This window comes from Tenrec ecaudatus, chromosome 9 (assembly GCF_050624435.1).
Source record: "Tenrec ecaudatus isolate mTenEca1 chromosome 9, mTenEca1.hap1, whole genome shotgun sequence".
Lineage (NCBI taxonomy): Eukaryota > Metazoa > Chordata > Mammalia > Afrosoricida > Tenrecidae > Tenrec > Tenrec ecaudatus.
This window is the reverse complement of record NC_134538.1, coordinates 114,740,145-114,765,345: the sequence shown is the minus strand read 5'-3', so window position 1 is coordinate 114,765,345 and position 25,201 is coordinate 114,740,145. Positions and strand designations below refer to the sequence as shown.

The window sequence follows — 25,201 nt, the reverse complement described above, 5'->3', positions numbered from 1 at the left end:
TATGGAAGAAGCACACTAGCCTGTGTGATCATGAGAGGTCAATAAGATCAGGTATCAGACATCAAAGAACAATAAATCATATCATTGTGAATGATGAGGAGTGGGGAATGGGGACCAAAAGCCCATCTGCAGGCAACTGGACATCCCCTTACAGAAGGATCTTCGGGAGAAGATGAATCAGTCAGGGTGCAGTATAGCAACAATGAAACATACAACTTTCCTCTAATTTTTTAATGCTTCCTCCCCACCACTATCATGAGTCCATTCTACCTTACAAATCTGGCTAGACCTGAGGATGTACACTGGTACAGTTAGGAACAGGAAACATAGGGAATCCAGGTCAGATAAACCCCTCAGAACCAATAATGAGAGCAAAGATACCAGAAGGGTTTAGGGAAGGTGGGGTAGAAAGGGGGAACTGATCACAATGATGTATATATAACTCCCTCCCTGGGAGACAGACAACAGAAAAATGGGTGAAGGGAGATGTCGGACAGTGTAAGACATGACAAAATCATGATGATTTATAAATTCAATGGAAGGTAAGGTGGGGATGAAGGGGCAAAAGGAGGAGCTGATACCAAGGGCTCAAATAGAAAGAAAAGGTTTTAAGAATGATGATGGCAACAGACGTGCAAATGTGCTTGACATAATGGATGATGTATGGATTGTGATGAGTTGTATGAGCCCCAACAAAATGATTAAAAAATTAGAAATAATTTTAATGAATTGTTTCATCATTTTCATTGGCAATCAAATACCAAGAGAGGAAATAGTTACTAAACACTCTTTTATGACGTACATTTTATGCTCAGAAAAGTCAAGTAATTCAGATAGTACCTGAATTCACTCCATTTTCTTAAACATGCCTGAGCAAACTAAAATGCTAAACATTTCATAGCATGTCCTTTCCCCTGTTTTCTTCTATACATTATTCATTGGATTTGTTCACCCGGAATATTTCCCATTGGCCCTCGCCCTTCAAAGCCTACCAAGCTGTGAACACTCTTCTCACATGAAGACTTTCTGACACACTTCGATCTCAGCATTTTCTGACCCTGGAGTGCTTTATTCTTTACACGTGACCTCATAATGTGTGTTTGACATACTCTCCTCTTTCTCCCTCTCCATTGAATTGAGCCACTGGGACAGAGAACATCCCACATTTATTGATAGATCTCCCATAATTTATATTATGTTTTTGTACAATATGGATTATATAAATTTATAAGCTTTATTTATAAATAAATTATGTAAATATTTTCTGTATCTTATAAAACATATCCTTTATTAGAGAGCCTCTCATGAACTATAAAAAATCTTGGATCATTTGCATATGTTGATTTTCAGAACGGGGTCCCAGGCCTTCAATATCCAAACATTTCCATACAAACCTATATTAACTCATTGTTTCTCAAATATACTATAAACACTAATGCATGCCCTCAAGGGAACATGCTTCCACCAGAAAGTTCTTCCCCATGTTTCCCTGTACAATGTCCTTCATCTTTAAAGCCCCAAATTAGAAAGCATTAAATGTAAGGCCTTGAAAACATATTTTCCTCCTGCTGAAGAGTATGTCATAACATAATTAACAAATCCCGGACACTTCTCAATTTCATATTCTTTTACTACATATGTGAATGATGAAACTAATTTGCTAGTGTAAGATCATTGAGAACAGAATTATTCCTGTATATATTTTTATTCTTAATGAGTACTATAATGATCTCCGTACAATTATTCTTAGTAATAATTTGAAATATTTTATATTTTTATTTAAAGACATTTTCTGAATGAGAAAAAGAATAATCAATAAAATAAAACAAAACAAAAAATAATCACAATTACTTGACCAAACTATAACAACACACAGACACACACACACACACTCACACACACTCACACACACACTCACACACACACACACACTCACACACACACACACACACTCACACACACACACTCACACACACATACTCACACACACACTCTCACAGACACACGCACTCACACACACACACTCACACACACACACTCACACATTTGTGTGTGCTCCAGAGGTCACCTGAATTCAAGAACTATCCTTTTTCTATCTGCTACGTCTTTTCACAGTCAGTGTCTTGAGTCAACGCTCTCTGCTTGGAGCTCTGTTTCTGCTATTCAGTTTTTTACTTCTCACCTTCTTCCACTACTGTTGTATAAAATAAACTTCAAATATCAGCTGGAAATAAATTATTCTATTTTTGGAATTTTTATAATTTTTTTAAAATATAGGAGTGCACACCAGTATTGCTCTTGACTAGCAAATGAAGAGAGGGGGATTCTAGGATGATGAATGATGCTTCAGAAGAAAGCACAGGTAATTGGCTAGTGGAAAAATATCTTGAAAACATGAAGAGGCACAACCTGACTCTAACATGAGAATAATGAGTTGGCATCAACTTGATAGTGCCTGCTTGGGTAGGAAAGGTCTAGAAAATTAGATCCTTCCACACAGGTACTGTACCTTTCACTCCTTCTCTGTCTTACGTGAACGCTAGACCAAATATGCCTATTGAACGACAGGCAGCTTGTCGAGTTAAGGTGTTGGGAACTCTTTCTTTTAAGTCTTGGAACTGCTAGCTCTGTGCCTTGTGACAGTAATACACACACACTTCTTGGTTACTTCAGAGGTCAAATTAGCGCTACTTTAATCATTTGTTTTTGTTTATTTTTAGTGAATGCTATGACGAATGTGTTATTTCACTATGTGAACTTATATACAGCATGGTAAAATATGTATATTTTTAATTTTTATTTAATGGTCATTTATTGGGGGCTCTTACAACTCTTATTATAATCCCTAGATGAGTTCTATCAAGCATGTTTGTACATATGTTGCCACCCTTCCTTTCTAGACAGTTTCTATTGATCCCCTGGGATCGGCTTCTCTTTATTCCCTCCCCCCTCCCTGGTAAAAAGGTATGACACCAATATTTTGAGGCTAAGCTTTGCATTTTTTGAATTTCAAGAAAGGTAAACATTTATTTTTTATTGTACCTATTTCCTTTTCAAGAAGATTTTATTCAGTTTTATGTTTTCCAAACATATGAAATGCATGAAACAAATCTATAAGCAGAACCAGCTTATTATTGGTAAAACAATTTTACATGCTAAAGGACAAAATCATTATTTTAATAAAGGAGAGCTGTGTTCAGTCTTAGCAAAAATGGTTTTCAGCCTTAAAGTGGTGCAAGATTGTGTAACTACAGCTACTTACATTCAAACAATTACTTAAGGGGGAAAATATTTGCCTTCAAATACTGTGTCCTTAGAAAAAATGTAAGAACACAATGTAGCACTCTATTTCATATGCATTGGTCTTTACTAAGAAAGTTTTTGAAATTCGTCGCTGATTATTTTTACATTTCTGTGACTTCTAACAGGCAAGTTTCTCTTTGTGATGTGGCTATAATTTACAACCACAGACAGCCTAAGTTTTTAAGCTAAAACTATACCTCACCTTCACATATCATTTACATATCCTGATTACTTCCACATGTCTGGCATAAGGTAAAATAGTTTATGAGCATTGTAATATGGCTAAAGCCACAATGAAATAAAATTCATCTTTGTCTAGAGTACCTCAGAAATGTATTCATGCTGGTACTTAAAATGATTTCCAAAATACTTTTTCTTCCAAAAAAAATCCTTTACCATCCGACGGCAGTGAGAGTCGCCTCCCTTTCCAGCAGCGTCTAGATTTCGCAGTCTGACTTCCAAGTGTCTTCTAGACAGAGGCCCCTTTAATTTGCTCTCAACGTGCTCTTCATTCTATCTACTAGCTGCAGTCTGCAAGTTTATTTTCTTGAGTGACTGAATATCCTTTTTCCTGGAAATGGGTTATTTGTAACCACAGGTGGTTCATAGAACTTCTCAGAAAGGCACAGACATTTTATCTACAATGTTTCGTTCAGGCTCGGGGACACATTAAATAGGAACAGTGTGCTAACTCCTATGTGGATTCAATAGTCCTTAAGTTGTCCTCAAGGATGTGTGTCTTCATGGACCAAGTCATTACAGAACAATATTCAAGGTAACCATGACGCATTTCGAGAGGATATGCTTTAAGTACAGGAGCAAATAAAACTAGTCATTTCCTGGTCATTTTACCAAACTTTAAATGGCTTACTTTGGTGCATGTTGAAAACACAATTGGAATTTATAGTCTGTGAGATGTAGTCAAGCTTTCCTTACGAAACAGGTGCTTTCTTGTTCAGCTCGGGTCACTAAGGGTTTGGGGCCAGAGGACCTAAGAATCAGGTCTTCTTTCATCTGGCTTTCAGCAACCTCACTCGCTGCCCGGGAGCGGGGTCCCAGTCACGGCATTTAGCTTTTCCTATGTAGGATGGGGAGGTCTAATACGCCACAAAGTAGCGTTCTCATCAGTTATGTACTTGAACCACTTACGAAGCCCCCTCAGTATATAAATATTGAAATAAAAATGAATTCATATAAATTATAAAACATGAAACTGAAGGTTCCAATAATTCTGAACGTTTTCTATCAATGTCTTATTATTCTTCCATACCTGACATTTAAAATTCAGATATGAATATATATACTTTTTCTATCAGCACCAGCCTTTTATAGAATTTATGGTAGATTATCCACAATCCAGGATACATATTTGCTAGTAGGCGATAAAACAATTTAACAAATGACCTGAGAAAATATTAACCTGCCTCAAGGAACTGACATTATTGAATATTTTCTAGTACCATGCACTAACTATGCATCTCCCTTCTCTAAATATTACTCCCAAGCTTCTGTGCTCCTGGGTTTACACCACGTTTTGAGAAGAGCAGTTTAGGAATGCTCAAGGGATTAAAATCATGTTCTTTTTAATGGTCTTTGAGTCCAGGGAACAAAAGGAAGCTTGAAGAGGCTATAGTAGGACGGAGGTAAGGTTTCTCAGTGAAATACTTACAGGACGGCCTTAGCTACCCTTAATGAATGAGCAAGTACTTTGTTGTGACGGGGAGGTGGGGAGGAGAATCCATCCTCACAAATTCTCTGTCCTCTTTCTCACAAAAAATGCCGTTTTCATTTCCTGAAGAAGTCTTCGTCATAAGCCCCCCATTGCCCTCTGCCCTTCCAAAACAAGAATGTATGCAGCTGAGCCACTGGCATCTGCTGCCAGCCACCAGACAGTAGCCAGACTTTGGCTTGTCATGCGGCACGTATGTGCATCTCATTAGCTCGGTAGCCCTTTGGAAGACAGAGCTCCTCCATCAGGTAAGAGACACCTAAGGCTAAAAAGTCCAGTGATCTCCGAATGCTCACGACTAGAATGTTCTAGAGCCCATGCGATGCCTTCTGGAGGAGGCTTATATTCCCCTTTTCCTTGTGAAACGTTTGCCTGCATCGACATGAAGATAATATTCATCAATATGTCAATAGGTAGAAACTTGAATGCCCTAAATACAGCACTGCTTACGATTCAATAAACTTAAATATGAATAATGTATATGATCAAATATATGTGCGTTACTGGAATATGTGTTTACATTTCACATACTCTGCTTTTGTAAAATTTTATTATTGTGGGATTCGTAAAGGGCACTAGAGGAGGTGGTCTATATGGGTAACACTAGAAACATTTAGACATTATCTCAATCGATAAATCTCACTTGTGTAGAAGGACACAGACACATCCAGTTGCGTGAAGGTGGCCTGTAGTACATGTGGCGCAGTTCAGCACTGGAGGCTACGCTCTGTGTTAAGAAATAACTCCGGAGAGCAGTGCCGTCTAGGTAGAGTTAATTCAAAGGAGTAAATCAGTGTTACTTTTGTATATGCTGTCTTCTCCAGACAAATTCTTCCAAAAGTAGCATGGTGGTGTGTATATTCTGAGCAGAAACCCTGTATTAAAGCGCATGTTTTCCCCAAGTTGAGAATTAAAGTGAGAAGTCAATCATATATGGACTCATTTAGGTCTGAGTGGATTAAACAGACACTAACCCTGCCTCGCTAAGTGATTTCATGGTTGCTAGAAAGAAACTATTTTTCAATCACTTGGTCTCATTGTGTTGCTACGTTAGAGATCTTCTGGAGGAACTGTCTGGATCAGGAGTTTGCATGCTGACAGGGATGTCTGCTCTCCTAAGGAGTATGCGAAGGGAACCCTAATCCTCTTCTGAATGGGCATCTCAGGAAGCAAAGGCAGTCTGAAACGCTATTGAACTTAAAGAACACACAGAAAGAAAGAAACTCCATGGCTCCAGGCCAATGGGCGAAAGTCTAATAGGGAACTTGGGCCTTAGAGGGAGTGGCTGTGCTTCAGCTTCCAATTTCATCGAGTTAGACTCAAATGCCGAGGAGTAAACCCCTGCAGCCCAGCCTCAGAGAAAAATGAATAAATTCATCTGCCAGCTAGCCAAGTAAAACAAACAAACAAATATGGTTACCCTTGAGGATTGGTTTTGCTCAAGCTGTGAGAGTCCTGGTGTAAAATATGCGTGTGATTCCTGGCCAGAGGTGCAAAAGGAAGGCTCTGTCCTAAACCTTAGAACATTTTCACGGGAAGTACATTTTTCCCCAGCAGATATCCCAATCTTAAATGGCACTGCAGTTGGTGAAATGCACACCAAATGATAACGATGTCCAGTTTGTCTGTACTTTCACATGGGGTGGACTCATTTCTGGAAACAGTACTGCATGCAAATCAGGGTGAAAGAAGAATAGAAGGTGGATTCCTACCTTGTGGCAATTGATGTGGAGCTATTTTGTGTGTGTGTGTGTGTGTGTGTGTGTGTGTGTGTGTGTGTGTGTGTGCCCCCTCCCCACTCCCAGATGTGGAGCTATTGTGGAGGTGGCTTCTCCCTCTCCCTGCTGAAGCCAGATGTGGCCCCCTGCCATTTCCTCACCATTTACAGGCAAGTTTTAATCTGATAACCTCTGTTAAAAATGTAACTTTACACAAATATATTTATGTATAATGATAGGGAAATAGATCTATGTACTTATACCTATATGTTAAGTATTAAGATAAGTGAATGGATATTGGGCCTCAACACAAGAACACTTTGTTCTAATCATCCGGCATTCTGTGATGCTCACCTTCCCGACACATCACTGAAGACAAAATGGGTGCATAAGCACATGTGATGAAGAATGCTGATGGTGCCCTGCTATCAAAAGATATAGCATCTGGGTTCTTAAAGGCTTGAAGGTAAACAAGCAGCCATCTAGCTGAGAAGCAATAAAGCCCACATGGAAGAAGCACACCAGTCTGTGTGATCATGAGGTGTTGATGGGATAAGGTATCAGGCACCTAAGACCCAGAACAAAATCATATCCAATGTGAATGGGGATGGGGGCTGGGGGGCGGGAGTGGAGACCTAAAGCCCATTTGTAGACAGTTGGACATCCCCTTATAGAAGGGTCACAAGGGAGAGATGAGCAGTCAGTATGCAGTGTAGCACCAATGAAACATACAACTTTCCTCTAGTTCTTTAATGCTTCCCCACTGCCCGCACTGCCATGACCTCAATTCTACCTCACAGATTGGACTAGACCAGAACACACACACTGCTACAGATAAGAGCCCACAACACAGGGAATCCAGGATAGATAAACCCCTCCGGACCAACATTGAGAGTACAGATACCAGGAGGATTAGGGGTAGGTGAGGGGAGAAAGAGAGAATCAATCACAAGGATAACATATAACCACTTCCTAGGGGTACGAACAATAGAAAAGTAAGTGAAGGGTGACAGAGGACAATGTAAGATAAGAAAATAATAATCTATAATTTATCAAGGGTTCAAGAGAGAAGAAGGGTGGGGAAGGGAAAGAGGGGGGAAATGAGCTGATCTCCAGGGCTCAAATAGAAATAAAATGCTTTGAAAATGGTGATGGCAATATATGTACAAATGCACTTGACACAATGGATGCATGTATGGATTGTGATGAGATGTAAGAACTCCCCCCAAAGGTATTTAATAATAAAATATATAGTAATTTTTTAAAATGTACCTCTTTTTTAAAAGCTCTAAACTGTTCTGTATGTTTAAATGATATTTCTTACATTAATGATTCCAATAATACATGTTTATAAATCTTCATAATAAACTAGGTAGGTCACATTTTATACTGAATTCAAAACCCAATATGGGCAGTTCAACCCTGTCCTATAGGGTCATTATGAGCTGACATTAACTTGAGGGTAGTGAGTTTTCAGGTTTTTTGTGTTATTTTGTTTTCACTTGAATGAGAAAACAATGAGGTTCAGAAACTCTATTACTTAAAATAAAAAATAAAACAACAGCACAAAAGAGAGAGAAAGATCTACTGGACTGGCTGAGACTGGAGAACTCCCTCCGCTGAGTACCCGGGAGTGCTCTAGATCCAGAACCAAATGAGCCCCTGGGGTCACCTGTTAGCTCAGTAACACCGGAGCTCACAAGGTAAAGACTATCACCAAGGAGTGCTCTCTATTCCTTTAAAAAACCATCTCTAGCAGTTGACAATGACTTTGAAACAGAGATAAGATTGTAAGAGGACAGGAAAACTAAGTAAATGAAAAAGAATAAGCTGAGCAGAAATATTAGTGTAGAGAATATATACAAGGTCACTAAACAATTTTGTGTAGAAGTTTGAATATGAATCTTAACTGTTGTGCAAACCTTTACTGAAAATGCAATAAAACATCATATCATGACTTTCTATTTAGAATTATAAGGTCTATAACAGGGAAATACATTTAAGAAGACACATTTAATCCTCAAGTCCAATTGAGACCACAAACGCAAAACAAACAAAAAACGTAGTACCATCAAGTCAATTCTGACCCAGAGGGACCCAAAAGGACAGGGTAGAACTGCCCCTATGGCTTTCCCAAACTGTAAATCTTTACAGGAGTAGAAAGCCTCCTCTCTCCTGAGGATCTGCTGGTAGTTTTGAACTGCTGACGTTGGGGTTAGCAGCCCAATAAATATTAAATTAAGAAAGAAAGAAAAAAAGGATCCATGAAATAGGAATTGTTAGTGAATTGGTTCAAGGAATTAAAATAAAGAAGAGGTAGAAGTAGAAACTGCTAGTATAAACCAGAACACAGAATTTCATAATCTCAAGGATCTATTAAAACAGCATTTTACATACTGGTTATACAAACTCAACCACCCTTTCTCTTATATTTAGCTAGAAGTAAGCCCAACGCATGTATTTTATCGTCAAATTCCGAAGGCAAGATGGATTATCTCAAGTGTCCACCATGAAAAAGATTTTACACGTTTGTGCCACTTATCACTCTGATCCTCTTCAATCAACCCTACACAACTACAAACTAAACCAGGATCCCACCTTACATACATGCCACAGCATTAAACGATTCGATTCCATGTTATAATGGAATTCAAGTAAAGATTATGTCGCTATATCATTATACAGATGTAGTTGTTAAATTAATACCATTAGTTTTTAAATGGGAGCTATTATTATTATTATTTATTATTATTTATTATTATTTTAAGCAAAAGGGAAGAAATTTATTGGAGCCCATACAGGAAACCCTAGAGGGACCCAGCATCCCCTACTGTGTGGACATGCCCAGCCAAGGGTCACACCATTCCATTCACTGCAACCCCATGTCCCAGAGGGACTCCCCTTGAGCTGAGCCCCAGAGTCACAAGATTGGGTGGGGGTGGGGATGATAGTTATCCTTAAAAGAAAAAAATCCACTTACAATAGCGGTGATTACCATTCCTCCCTAATTTTCTTTCCTTACTACATTCCTCTAATGTTTCACTGCTCAAGTCTCTTTGCCCTCTTTAAAGCCCCTTGTAGTTTTACATGATGTGATACTACCTGTCTCCAAAGTCCGTCTGTATTAAAGGATTCATCTAGAATCTATTAGGTCATATGGTAAGCCACTAAAGCTATAGTGAAATATCCTTCTTACTTACTGATGTTTTGTGTTTTTAATTAGCATCTCAAATATATGTAATAGTAAGCCCAAAAGACATATTTTTCTGTGTGTAGGGAACATGGCCAATGTGTGCGTAAGTATGTCATACACATGGGAAATAAGGCAGACAGACTTACTAGTGATAGCAATATAAGTATGTACACCTCATGGAAATCGAGATTTATTTAAACTCATTCATAAAGATGATTTCAGGAGAGCAGAGTTCATGCTGTACAAATTTCAAAATTGAATGTAAAAATTTAAAAAGGTTGACACTTATTTAAAAACATATAGTTCTGCTGTCACTGCCGTACTGTCCTTCCTGATGATGTGCTTTCCTGGCTCGTGCTGATACAAACATATTTGTTCACGAATACAAAACAAAGCATTTCAAATTAGGTTATATTTTAAATATCAATAGATCCATAAGTGTTATTTGTGTATTATTCTCACCTAGGCCCTGAAATACATGAGATTCGGATTTTAAACAAACAACTCCACATATATCTTTGCCTATTTCCACTTCAGCAAACCTTCTGGTGGTTATTGCCAGTCTCCTCTGTGACCCTGAGAAAGTGAGTCCCTCTGGATGGAGTGGTCGGAATGAGGCTGGTTTTGAAGTGCAATGATCCTGCTGAGGGGGCGAGGGGAGACAACTCACAGAGTTGCAAAATGCTCAATTCAGCAAATCGCCAAAAGGAAAAATATGTACAATTTAGGTTCAATCCCAAAGTGTGTGTATGAATACTTATAGAAATATATATTATTAAATATCTAATATATATCCTTCCTTTAATCTGAATTAAAATACTGGTATTAAAAATTACTTTATACTTTCAACTTTGGTTGGTAGGACCAATTTAAATATTTAGATAAAAACAAGATTAAGATTGAAACGTTTTTCTTCATGGTCAGTCAGTGCTTAGTTTTCAAAATAGCCTCTGTCCGGGCTGTGTTCCATGAAACATGCTAAGAGAATGGTATGATTAATAGAGTTATTCTTTCATTTGAATTAAGCAAACTCTTCAAGGTGGTACCAAGAGTCTTGTATGTTTTGTTACCTGATCTCTCTTCCCTGCAATCAAACATATATGGCCATGATACTTTCTACGCTCAGTCTGAGGATGGGCTCCCTCAGAAGGTGGCATTGTTTGTGGGGAACACCATTGCCCTCACATCTTCGGTGCTCTCCGGAATGTGTATGCTAGAAGTTGGCATTCCATTTACTCCCTCTTAGAACGCACACTTTACTTACAGTGACTTCATTTAGTATAATTTGGCATTATTTTGGTGCCAATACCAGCTATTTGAGGCTTTAAAAACCAATTGTGTCAAATGAGGCATTAAATCAGTCAACAGGGAGTGAACCTGCTAACCATCAAGATTATGAAGATGAATCATAATGCAGACGTGCCCTTGAAGACATGACAGTGTGGCCGAGCATACATGGCTCACTTAAGTAGTTTTACAGACTAAAGAGTCCAATGGATACATTCAATAGAACAAAGCTTCATTTAGTTTGCGGATGACTCAAATGGGTGATATTAAATTTTATCTAAAGATATGTGTATGATTGCGGCAACAAATTAAGTTATTGTATGGTTTGGTCAACATTGTTTTCCATGCCATATTTCTCAAAGCAAAGGAAACCTGGAAGTGCAGGTTTAATGAATCACTCTGATAAGACTCCCTGGATTTATAGCCCTTTTAAATTTTATCACAAGGACCAAATATAAGTTCTATTTATCGACAATATTTTACTTTCTGCTTACCATCATTTCCCAATTCAACTAAAAACTATACATTTTTTACCCAGCTTTGGTAGAATCCAGATTTGTTATTATTTAAAAATATACTGATGTTTATCACCCAGCTTACTGGTTTCTGATATAATTTATTGACTTTCCATGTGTTTAATTATGATAATTTTAAACAAATTACAAAAATGTATCATACTTTTAAAATTTCAACACATGAAACATTCCACGCATCCATTTATGTTATTAATTAGCTTTTCTCCAAACTGGATTGTATGGTGAAGAATGCAGCGTCGGGAGGAGAGAAAGGTGTATTAACAACCTGTGACATGCAGATGGACATCTGTAAGATGATATGCTGTACGTGAGGAGGACTTGAAGCACTTGCTGATGAAGATCAAAGAATGTAGCCTTCAATATGGATTACAACTCAATGTGAAGAAAACCTAAGTCCTCACAACCAGGAGCAGTAGGTAAAAGGAGAAAAGATTGAAGCTGTCAAGGATCTCGCCTTGCTTAGATTCACAACCGTGCTCATGGAAGCAGCAGTGAAAAGATCAAAGGATGCATTGCATTGGGTAAATCTGCTTCATAAGGCCTCTTGAAAGTATTGAAATGCAAGGACATTTCTTTGGGGACTAAGGTGCACCTAAGCCATGGTATTTTCAATAGCGTCATATGCATGTGAAGGTTGGACACTGAATAAAGAAGAATCCATTTCCTGTAAATATGGTACTGGTAAAGAACATTGAAATTACCACGGACTGCCAAAAGAACAAATAAATCGGTCTTGGAAGAAGTAGAGCTAGAATACTTCTTAGAGACAAGGACAGTGTGGAAATTACATAATTTCCTCTCAACTTGAGCAAAGGGGTATAGTCTAACCTGTTAATCAGGTCATAGCCAACCATGCCTCTGTCTGGGCATGACCTTCTCCATAGGATTCTGCGAACTCCTGTCTTCCTCCTTAGAGGTGGGACACATACTCTCTCTGCTTCACATTCCTGATGACGAGCCAGATGAAGCTACCCTAATGGAGCCAGAGTCCTGAAGCTGGAGGAGCCAGGTGGCGACCTACCCCAGCACTGAGATGCTTCTACCACAGCCACTGGATCCGCAAGACCTTCCACCCACTGGACTGTGATCTTCTTGCATTCGGTGTCATTGCATGTGTTGTGTGAGTCTGAAGAGGTCTTTACAGACCGGTATTGGACGTATGGACTAATATCAGACTTATGGACTTGATCTGGACTGGGCAGGAATGTTTTCTCAATATACAATTGCTCTTTTATATGAAATTATTTCTTATACACGTATGAGTGTCCTGAGCTTTGCTTCTCTAGTCAAAGCCGACTAATACCTATTGATAGACTTCTTCCCCAGTACTTTGACTGTGTCATGAGGAAAGGCCAGTCCCTGGAAAAGGACGTCATGCTTGGTAAAGCAAAGGGCCAGTGTAAAAGGAGAGCCTCCACAAGATAGACTGACACCCATGAGCTCTAATATAAGAACAATTTGAGAATGGCTAGGACTGGGCAGTGTTTTGTTCTGTCGTACCTAGGTTATCCATGAGGTGGAAATAATGAATTAGCCCCTAACAACAATCAATTATAAAAAATGATAAGAAATTATGATGAGACTGGATGTCATATTTCTTTTATGAGTTGGTGTTTTATTACTAAGGCTTGAACAATTCCTCTATAGATAGATAGATAGATAGATAGATAGATAGATAGATAGATAGACAGATATAAAATATATGTATTTGTATATATGAATATAAGCTTCAAAAGTTCAAAGATACAGAAAGTTTTCCTTGAACTTTTTGAAGCCTCTTCCTATATGTACAAACAAATGAAGCTAGGTCAAAATGTATTGCTGAAAATTCATAGAAATCTTTGATAAACCAAAATATCAAAATCAAAACAAAAGCATGAAGTTATTGCTTCTCCACATAGTCTCCCTGGGTCCATGGACTTTTGAAGGTGCTGTTTCCATCTCTATATTCTTTCCTGAAGAATGCGGCCCGCTTTAATTTACACCACGTCGAAACTGCGCTGGTGGCGTCCTGAAGGACTAAATCATACTCCTTTTCAATACACTTTGAATTGGGAGGCGGGTCTGAGGGAGCAAGATTGGGGCTGTAGATTGGATGGGGTGTAGTTTCTCCGCAAAGTTCAGATACAATAATCCTTGCTACAGTCAGCGAATGAGCAGGTGTGCTGTCTGGATGGAAAACAATTCTGGAGCACAACTATCTTGACCCTTTGCTCACCAATGTAGTTTCAGTTTGCTCGACGTTTTTCCATAATAAGTGGCCATGGCCATTCTGTGTCCTTTGAGAAAATCTGTCAAGATTACTCCTTGGGAAACATAAAAAGACTTTGCCCGGCAAATCTCCTCAGAAGGCAGTATTTCTATTGGACCTGTTTTGAAGGCACCACAATGAGATTCAATGGGAGCATTAATGTGAGAATTTGTCTGCAACCATCCTGTGGCTGCAGAAACATGTTTGAACATGTCTTGATTGAAATAAACCTGGGTCTATTAGAACTGGAACCCTAGTCGCAATAATTTTCTACTTACGTGTGTGTGTGTGTGTGTGTGTGTGTGTGTGTGTGTGTGTGTGTGTGAAGAGAGACAGTGGCGTACTGATTAAGCATTCAGCACCTAGCTGAAGGGTCAGTATTTCTAATTGTTCTAAGGGACAAAGATGTGGCCCTCTGCTTCCATACAGACGAAAATTACAACCTTTAAACCCTCGTGGAGCAGTGTTCCTATGTTCTATTGAGTTTCTGTGCTCAAAATCTACCGAATGACAAGACTTGTGGGATGTTTTGAAATATATACATATATTTTGAAATGTGTATAAACTTCAAAAGGTTCATAGAAAATTAAAGATAGTGGAATTTTTTTCACAAGTATTAGAAGCCGCCCGGCCCACTCCTTCCTTATCAATATGGTTCGGTTTCAAAGACCAGGTTATTAGGCAAAATCAGCATTATCCCACAAGAAGGAGGAGTACCCTGGAGCCCAGCCCCCCCGACCGTGCTCTGACCTGTCCATGGAGCCGGCACTTGTGCAGACCCGAGGCCTGGCATCTGGACTAGAGGCACCATTGGCAGTCCCGGGCTGCACGAACCCGGGTGGCTGCAGTTGAAGACAATCTTTACACTTGCTGCCCATCAGTCAATCCTTCCACAGCCCCCGCTGCCTGTTGCCGCCCAGCAGGCCAGGGAGGATCCCGCTGCTGGTCCTAGAATGTGACTAGGAGTCAGGATTACAAGGAGGGGGGCATACAGCTGCAGGCCACTGTGGAGGTGAGCTTACCCAGCCTCTGCTGGGGGTTCCCAGGGTTCAGATTACACCAGTATCCTCCAAGCTGAGGGACTTGGTCCTTCCAGGGTGCTGGAGTCTAGGGGAGCAATAGCTGAAATTCCCTCTGCCCCCACCTCCTCCCTTTGGCTACTCCTGGCCTTTTCAGAAGGAGTCCCGCAGAATCCATCTCACTCCCAATTTAGCATGAGGACCTGCAGGGATGACCACTGTGGTGAAGGGGATCCCATAAGGGGTCTTCTAGGAACCTGAAATGTCATCTGTGGGCCTCAAAGAGGTTGGCTCTGTTGACCAGCAGCTCCTGGTCCTGGGAGGAAAGAAGTCAGGTTAAACTGAAATAGCTGCATAATTGATTTTGTACTACTGTAAACGCAAACTGTCAGTCCTAATTGGCGGGTGGGGGGGGGGAGGGAAAAGGGGGGGCTAGCACATATTGCTGCTACTAGGTGCCAGTAAATCATTTCCAACAGGCAACAGCCCCCTATTTGAAGAGTAGAACCACATATGGTCTTCAAGGTGATCTTTTGAAAGCCAACCACAAAGTCTGTTTCCTAGGTGCCTCTAAGTGGGTTCGAAGCACTATCCTTTCACCTGGTAATGGAGTGCATAACTAGTTGCACCATCTAGCCTCCAATTTACGTATTTACATTTGTACTTGCATGTATCTGCATAATGTACACACGTGTAGGCATCTCATATAATAAGCACTTACATAATTGTATTACTTTGCTTGACACTCTACAGAATAATTTCACACTCAAATGCCGGTTCATTTTCTTTAAACAAGTAACTGACTACATTTCCAGAGTTGAAACGTATCAAGAGTGATGCCAAGAGTACATCAAGGCCTTTAGGAAGTTCCATTCTAGCTAATGTGTGTCTCTTTGAATGTTACATCTCATAACTCCTGTGCCAGTCTTTCCAAACTTGGCCTTCTTGCATTACCCTGTGTATTTATCTTAGCAGCCTGCCCGGTTCCCAACTAAGGAGAGAGCTGTCACAAATTGCTAGTGCCACCTATTAGTGAAAGCCCAGAACTGCACATGGCGAAGATTCCTGTAAGTGGCACCTCAGAAGGATAAGGGGTAAAATCCATCCCAATATGCATACTTTTTCCCAATTAAGTTTTCAAGATGGATAAACAGCATGAACTAAACTTATTTGGATATTATTATGCGTTTTGTACATTTTGGAAAACAATCATAAAAAAAGAATACTTTTTCAAGGATTTTTTCTGGTAGGTTTAATCAGATTAATATCTCATTTAATTAATTTATAATGATCTGTGTTATAATATGACTTTTCACATGATATTAGACATTAGTCTTCCCTGTCTGAAAGAGTTTAGAACGATTCAAATGTAAATGTCATGCAGGACAGTCTAGACTGCTGATTTTAAAAATCAATGACCCATCTATAAGATTTCTTACACACCAGTGTTTCTGATTACTTTAAAACATAAAGTATCTATTCAAAAACATGAAGTAAACAAGATGCAAACTTTAATCCACAATACGGTGCAGTATTCACACTGAACATAACTATGCTGTGCTTTCCCGTCAGTCTTTTGCAGGCTGACACCAGCAGCCTCAGTGGGAAAGATAAGGCTTTCTTTCTATTGCCATCAAGAGGGACGGTCCCTGCGAGACTCAAAGGGGTAATTCTGCCCTGTCCTAGACGGTCACTATGAGTTGGAACTGGAATGGACAAGATGGCAGCAAGTTGGATGTGGGGGTGGGGGGATAGAAAGAAGCCATTCTCACAACTGTTCCTACATTCGAGCCCGTAATTACATTCCCTGTGTCAATGAATCTCATCAGAGCCTGACACATGTTTCACCTTCCCTCCGCTTTACCAAGTCCTGTGTCCTTTTCCAGGGAATGGTCTGTCCTGACAACAAGTCCAAAGAACAACATGTACAAAGTACATTTGACCAAGTCTTACCATCTCTGCCCCTAAAGACTTACAGTCTCAGAAACCCACCGGGCAGTCCTACTTTGCCCTGCAAGATTTGAGGTGTAGGAATCAACTGGCAGGCAGTGAGCTGGTTTGGGGTTTTATAAGCAATCATACTAATTACTTCTACCTGAATTTATTCTGGAAATATTCTTCAATTGTATTCATTATTAAGCTATAAAATTTAAATATAAGTGACCAAATATCATAATATAGTTGCTACTTCTGTTGTTTGATTTACGTATGATATATGCGAAGGAAAAAATTAAAGAAAGAAATATTAGACAAAAAAGTTCTACCCACACATTTACTTCAGTAAATATCTAGGGGCCCAGGTGATGCAATGGTTAAAGCACTTGGCTGCAAACTGAAATGCTGGCTGTGTAGATGCCCAAGAAGCCTCGTGAGAGAATACTGCAGCAGGCTACTACTGTAAAAAAGTACAGCCTGGGAAATCGTATGAGGACGTTCTACCTGCCCCATCGGGTCATCATGGTCAGACTAGACTATTATGGTAATGGATTTCAAATATCCAAGGATTACAAATCACTAACAGTAGAGGAATTTTTAAAATGACTCACAGGAAGGGAAAAACCAACCTAAGAAATAAAGCTAGAATTGGAAAATTTTTATCTTCATTATTCATATTTGTTTAAGATAGTAATAATTGAATGCCATTATCAAAATTTGTTGGACTAGTGGTTTGCATGTAATTGCTTTGTGGTCTCAGTTTTTCCTCCTTGCTAAAGTCTACACTGTATGAATTCTTATTTCAAAGGCCAATCTGATGGGCAGCTGAAAGCAGAGAAGCCACATGTGATGACGTTCACTACTAGTCCACATTGGAGGGGAGCAGAGCTAGAACAAGAGATGGGTGACTGAGTGTTTTATTATACTTCACCAGGCATACTTTTTGAATAGACGAAGAAGTCTTCCTCTGTGTTTGAATTTAGGATTTCAGGAAAACACACACACACACACACTAATTTTCTTAAGTGAAAAGATTTTGAGAAGAAAGCTATGTAAATTTAGAGATCTGCTACCACATATAGAGTGACTTCATTGGGGGGTGGGGGAAGTTACCCCAAGAGATTTAGAACATATTTTCTTTGTTCTGTACATTTTTAGTTATCCTTTGACTCCCGAGCTTTCTGAAACATGTTTCATTTGTGTTGAAAGGTGAGGCCTGTATAAATGTGAGAATATCTTCAGTATAATACACATGCCATCCTCCATATACGACTATGCAAATACTTGAGATATTTGGGGAAACTTTGCAAAGGACTCAAGAGATCATGCCACCTCCAACTTACTATATTGCTTTTATCTATAAAGGGAATATAACGTGAAATAACTTATTTTTAGCAAATTTGAAGCTATTTCAGATTCTGCATGTCTCTGGGAAGTTTACACTTCGCAATCATAAAATATGCACACTCATCATAAAGATACACACACAGAGCTAAAGGTTAGCATACTTCTTTTTCATATGTTGCGTGACTTTGCTTTTCCTGAAAAATCCAGTCAAATTCCAATGTACTCATGAAATAACAGAAAACCATGCCATCATCTTCCACATGGAATGTAGGGTATATTGAAGGCTTTGGGGGAAAAATCTCTGGCAATCATGAAGAAATACATTAGGTCTTGAGTTTTAAACAAATGACGAATGTTCCATCCCTCAACCTAATGAGCTTTTCCAGGACATTACGTGGCTCCGTTTTTAGTAGAAATCAAAGACACAGGCAATTCTTCATCTGGCCATGTGACTCCGAAGGTTCAATAAATGCCGTGGCCCTCGCCTTCGTAGGGAAGACTTTCCTGGTGAACAGCCAGCTAGTTTAAATGCTTCTCTTTCCTATTTTACACAAAGCTCCCTGCAAAAAATCAAGCTGTTTCAGTTAGCATAATGAGTTTATCATTTAAGCCAGGCAATCTCATTCACATCTTCTAATAATAGAAAAAATAAGTTATTTAAAATTTCTTAATAAAAGGTATGAGGGTTGGGTCTTTACCTTGGATCAATGTTATAATCTCTTAAGATAGTTAAGATGGATAATTATTTACTAATTTAGCTTGTTGACTCTCTTGAAGAGATTATTTTTTTGCTTCTTTCAAAGCAGTGTATGTTTTCAAATATATACGTGTATGTCGTGTGTGTGTATGTGCGTGTAGCAAAAGTCTCTGTGTGAATGCTTCTTAAGGATCATTTGCGTGTGACTACTGAGGTTTGCAGAGTTCTCACATTTGCTTCCCCCACAAGGAGTCTAAATCAGGCTGGTACAGAGGGAAAGCCAGCAAACCCCACTTTTCTAATATTATCACTTCTCCAGATGGTCCTGAAAATGCCAATTCAGGCCCCTTTTCCTAGAGAGTGAAGAGGCACCTTAGTAGATATGCAAGAGTAGTCCCTACAAAGGCTGCTTTCTTGTCTTTCCTTCTTTCTACTTTCCCATTTAACATATCAAATCTCTTTCATCTCCTACCAGGCAAGATGACAAGTGTTCAGTAAGCACAGCGATTACCTGAAACTTCCACTGGGCAACCTGAGCAAGGAGAGAGTTAATGGTGGACCTTGGAAAACAAGTGACCATGGGAAATTAGGGTTGGCGGGGATTTAACTCTTCATGAATCATGCTGGAATTTTTTTTTTTTATGGCAAGGCAGTGGATGTTTTAACAAGGCTTAGCATCTAGCTAGAGGGGAATAAAAGTAGTTGGACATTTTTTTTTTGCTTTTAAAAAAATCTTTATTATTTTTAAGAAACAAAGTATTGGCAATTAATTGCCAAGCAACTGCTTTGGCAAAACAAGTGTACATATAAGACACAAAAAGGTAGTGACAGGCCAATACAGTGATAGAAGAAAAATGTTGTGACCCATGATTTTCATTCGTCTGGCTGCTGTTTGTTTCACAGCAGGTTTTACCCAGATTGCCAAGCTGCAGGTGTATCGTGGAATTGTGATGTAGCTACAGGGGAAACGTGCATTTACACGGACGTGGAAACAGTCGAATGGGTGTCATAGCTAAAGACAGTTTCTAAAGGTAAAGTTAAATCTATATACGTGTTTCATCAATGTATACACCTATGTATAGTTTGCTTCATCAGATGGATTTGAAGCATGTGTCTACAACAATGAGCTACTTCAATACTTTCTATTTCATACATACAAATAATCACTGCTTCTATGGAGTAACCAATTACAACAGATCAAAATTGTCTTGGAAGCATAAAAAGGCATAATTCTCAAATGTTACTTGATTTTACATTTCATTTAGCACTCAGACATATACTTGCAAATCTAGTAGTTTTTAGAATACATTTTTTGGTCTCAAACTTGTTCTAAAATCAAACCATATTGCCATGCAGATCTTCAAGAACAAAAGTCACAGGTAAAACTTACTCATAAGGAATATAAACTGGGGGAATATGAACCACCAACCCAAGAATTATCTGATGGCACCCTGTCAAGAGTGAAAATAGAAAGCAAACACTGAAGAAAACACAGATGCTATATTATCATATATTGTGAAAATAACTTAAAAATGGTTACTAAATAGAAATGTAAATGGATGTTTAATTAAATATTCCATGAGTGCCATATGAGGATATGTAATCATCTTACATTAATCAGTAAAATTGCCATTCTACTTGCTGATATGGAAAATCTATTTTTAATTTAATTCTTAAGAAGATATTATTCCAAGAAATACAATAATTTCCATTTCAATGAATTTTTACCTAAAAAATATTAAGTCTAACCACACACACATTGAATAGGTGTTTAATTTTCTAATTTAAAGTGTGAAAATCACATCTCTCCCCCTTATTTGAGATCCTCATTCAGGCTAGAGAAGATGCTCCAGATTATAGGAAAATTAAATAATATATTTTATTACATGAGGGACATCCCTACAAAAAAGACTCAGTGATTTTCTTTCATATTATAGGCTAGAAAAGGGGAGCATAATTGGAAGCTTCCCACTGCCCCACCCCCATTCTAGAAATTTGAGAATCATAAGAAATCAACACCTTAGCGAGTAAAAACGACTTGAGTTAAAACAGTTTAATCTCCAACTCCAGGTTAATAACACTGGTATTTCATAAGTATTCTCTGCCACTGAAAGTTTTATATGTCATTTTGGAATCTATGCTAGCATTACTTTACACATAGATCTGTAAGACATATTTCAACAATTGCAAAACAATATTTTCTTTATAAAGAAAGCTCCTTAACAATCATGTACTGTAAAGTTTGACCAAGTAAAGTATTAGCAAACCTATGCTATACCTTTTATTTTCCTTTCTTAAATTTATACTTTTAAAGGGGGAATTTCACACCACCAGCTAGGCAACCACAGTGCTGTCTCCTCAGTTCTCACTGTAGTACATATGGAATTAAGTAACATTATATTTCAAAGGCTTTAGCTTTCCACCAATTAGCCAAATACACTGTCTTTTGTATAATCATAACACACTGTAGAGAAACTAGTCTGCTCTCTCCAGTTTATATTCTCTTGGCAAACCCTGATCTACTGCTTATGTTAAGCATCTGATTGTCAGATTTGAACCAACTGAATATGCATGATGATGATTAACCATTTCATGTCTAAAACCCAGAGCATACAACAATCTATCATAATCATGATTAGAGGTGAGAGAGGCGCAGCCACAAAAGACCGTTTTTTGCTTGAGCATATTTTAAAAATCTCTCTGTAAGTCAAGTGAGGTCAATTAACAGAACCTGAGACAGAATCACATATAAGGATCACCACCGCGCACCAGGCAGACTTCTTCTCTGCAAATAGGATTAAATGTTCTTTGTTTGCATTTAAATTGTCAGATACCAAACACGAGGCATATTTTTATCCTTGCTACATTTGGTGTGTAAATCACCTCCTAGGAAAGGTACTCCGCATCACAGAAGGTCTCCCAGGAAGAAAGGAAAGGTCTGGTAGTTTGGGCTGGGGAGGGAGTTCTTGGAATGAAAAGGGGGTGTGGGGTGGGGGAGCCGATTCCAAAGCTGACCAAATACCGGAGCAAGAGAACAAAGCTTTACCTTTATAGGATAATTTCAGCCTTGGCACGTTGTTCCTCCCGTTTGGAGAGTTTGCGCTCGCCGTGAGTAGCACTCCCCAGAGCAGACAGGCAAGCCCGGGGAAGCAGCCCATGCTGCGGGCGCGGACGGTCCTCGCTGGGGGGTCGTGCAGCCGCAGAAGTTCCCCCAATCTGCAAACTGGAGGTAACAGGTGATCCGGGTGAGTTTCATTCATAAATGCGGATCATCGGGCCCTCGCGGCCACGCCAGCACCTCCTCCTCGCAGCCGGCACTGAAGCCCGGAAACTTCAAACCCTCCAAAAAAAAAAAAGGCACAGCGAGCCAGGCACCGGGTAACGAGGCACAACTGGCGTGTGCGCGGGGGAAGGGGGAAATGATCCCGGGCTGCGGCCGGGGCGCTTCGGACGCACTTCCTTTCATCCAAGCTCCTGGGAGCGCCAGCGGCCGAGCTGATCCGGCTCCAGGGGAGCGGGATGAAAATGAAAGGGAGCAAGACGGGGAGAGAGGGAGAGGGAGAGAGGGAGAGAGGGAGAGGGAGAGGGAGAGAGGGAGAGGGAGGGAGGGGGGAGAGGGAGGGAGAGCGAGGCGCCAGCAGCGCGGACTTTCCCCCGCACGCACGCCGGGGGAGACGCCCGCCGGTCCCCGGACAGGTCCCCGCACTCACTGGACGCGCCGACGCTGGGCGCCCCCGGGCGTTCCCGTCACACGGCACCCGCAGAAGCCATCGCGCCCGAGCCCAGCCGAAGGCGCGTAGCAGCTATAAATTTACTTCCCAAGGCGAGCGTTGTTTTATAGCCATTTGGGGGTGCAATTTCGTGAGGTTTTTTTTTTTCTTTGTAAATCTGGCTCCTGCTACCTACATCATTTCCAAGGCATGCTTATGATTATATAAGCCTACTGACTGGGTGCATTCCGGGCGTGCTGTCCGTGTGTGCGGGGCACCCCTCTAACTTTAACCACCGAGGGTTTCACGGCCCCGGCAGAGACCGGCCCTCCTCCCCACAAACCCCTCCTCCCTCCCCTCCCCTCCCCTCCCCTCCCTTCCCCTGGCCCCCACCCCCTCCCCACCCCGCCCCCGCCCGCCCCGCGTCGCTTTCCGTGCAGAAATTCCCAGCAAAGCCCATTTCAACAATCAGTTCGAGACAGATATAGGTCCGCTGAGAATTATAAATTACAACAGGGGATTCTCAGAAGGATACTCAGAATTTAAACACAGCGATGGGTTCCTGGCTTCTGGAATGCTCAGGCGAACATTGTTAATGCATCTCCTCTCCTTAATTAAAGCCGCTTCCCTGATTTTGGTTCGGAGAGCAGCCAGGGGGAGACTACAAAGTCCACCAAAGTCGGTGCCGAGTGTCCAGCACCCACAGCGGAAGGCAAGCTCCCCGTCTCACGTGGTGGGGATGGGTTACTAAGTCATCGGGACACATGCCAGTGTGCAGGCAGCCCCGCAAGCATCAGTAGTGATCCTTCCCAAACAGGCGTGCTTCGGGAGATGTTCCAATTTCTCATATTTTTCTCTCAATTTTCCCCAGGATAGTATTTGGGGTGGTGAAGATTATAGAGTTGACAGGAAATAACTTTCCCTTCTTTAGTCCCCAGCTCCTGCTAGTCACCCCACCCCCACCCTCCTACAAGCCTCCCTCCCCCCACCCCACCCCCCCTGCTTTCCATCCCCACCCCCACTGCACCAGCTCCCACCCCTACAGACATCCCTGGAAGGTTCTACTTGATAATATAGAATTTGGGACAGGGAAGGGAGGGAGGGGATGTCTCTCAATTAGTTTTCAGAACAAGAATGATTTCAGCATTGCCACCAAGGCTTTATAACTTACTGCCCACGGGGGGCGGGGCGGGGGGGGAGAGAGGAGGAGGAGGAGGAAGAGGGCAGGAAGATTAAGGGTAGGGGGCGGGGGAGGCGCGAGGGCAGTGGGATTCTCTCCCCTACTTCACTGGATTGACTCATCAAACTGACCATATTGTATCTGTCAGTTTCCACCAGCTTAACTGGCCGGTCAGTATTGTCAGGACATTAAAATCCAAAAATAATGTTGATTTTAGTGATTCCCACATTTGTTATCTTGAGCACTTTCATGCCCTGGGCAATGGATTAAGGCTCCAAATGACAAGAGGCTTGTCTGTCCTGCCTGGATTACTCTCCATAGACATTCATTCTGCAGAGGAATGCACAGCACTTGGTCATTATTGAGAGGATTGGATTAATGAATTATCCTATTGAAATATCACATGCAATTTATTTGAAAAACTTTAAATTGCGGTTCCATTTTTAATAATATATAGTTTTACACGTCCCTTTGAAAATCATCTCTAAACCTACTTCTTGCTACTTAGAGTAGAAGAGCAGGTTTCGATTTGTCAGAATTAAACAGGTAAACAATTCAAAAATACATAGATTTCACTTCTACCATGTCTAATACGGAATTGTTTTGATTTGTTCCAGGGGAAAAAAAACGTTTGCAATTTCAATTTTAAAAGGGGGGGGGTCAGAATTGGCTAAAGGGAGAAGAAAGACATTCAGCAGTCTGGATTTTGAACCACATTAATCAGGACAATGTTATTTTATTTTGTGAAACAAATAAATTAATTTAATATACCTGGAATGTGGTAGCACAGCACCTCCCCACCCCATTCATATATACAATCACATACATAATCTTTAAAGATCATTGACGTTTTAATGTTTGATTTTTTCTTACCCTCTGATTAGTTCACGGCCTTTCCGTTTTTTATGCTGTCGGCAAGCTCAATAGATTTACCTTTATGTTTCCTTTCTTGAAGATTAGTTTTAATTTCCAGAAATGTGAGAACTGTAAATTCTTAAGGTGCATATAATTGTTATAGACTGATAACAGTGTAATATACTAGAATTGCAGGCACAGTTTGTGATAAAGAGGGAGGGGAGAAGGAGATATATGCTTGAAAAAAAGTATTAAAAATATAGTTAGCACTCTAGGTTTCTATTACTTTCTTAAGGGAATTTGTAGTGTGAAATGAACACAGGAAAATTGTTTTCACCTTTTAAAAATACACCCCAGAGCACACCTGAGGAATCCAGACTCCCTTCAGTTTCCACCAACACAGGAGCAGGGTAATAGCATGAGGTGGAGGCAGGTGAGGTT

The 25,201-nt window shown here is 40.2% G+C and overlaps 1 protein-coding gene across 2 annotated transcripts in view; it reads right to left on the bottom strand.

Moving 5' to 3' along the window:
• The window catches only part of SEMA3A (semaphorin 3A), a 240,247-nt gene extending 217,244 nt beyond the window's left edge, over window positions 1-23,003 (bottom strand). The window contains exons 1-2 of one of the 2 annotated variants that reach the window (XM_075558474.1): window positions 22,726-23,003; window positions 22,062-22,238 (exon numbers count right to left, since the gene is read on the bottom strand). In XM_075558474.1, coding sequence (XP_075414589.1) covers window positions 22,062-22,173 — 112 coding nt within the window. In that variant the 5' untranslated portion in view covers window positions 22,174-22,238; window positions 22,726-23,003. Of the gene's footprint in view, window positions 1-22,061; window positions 22,541-22,725 lie in introns of those variants that run through there. The other variant, XM_075558473.1, reaches the window with a different exon arrangement.
• Between the last annotated feature and the right edge of the window lie 2,198 nt (window positions 23,004-25,201).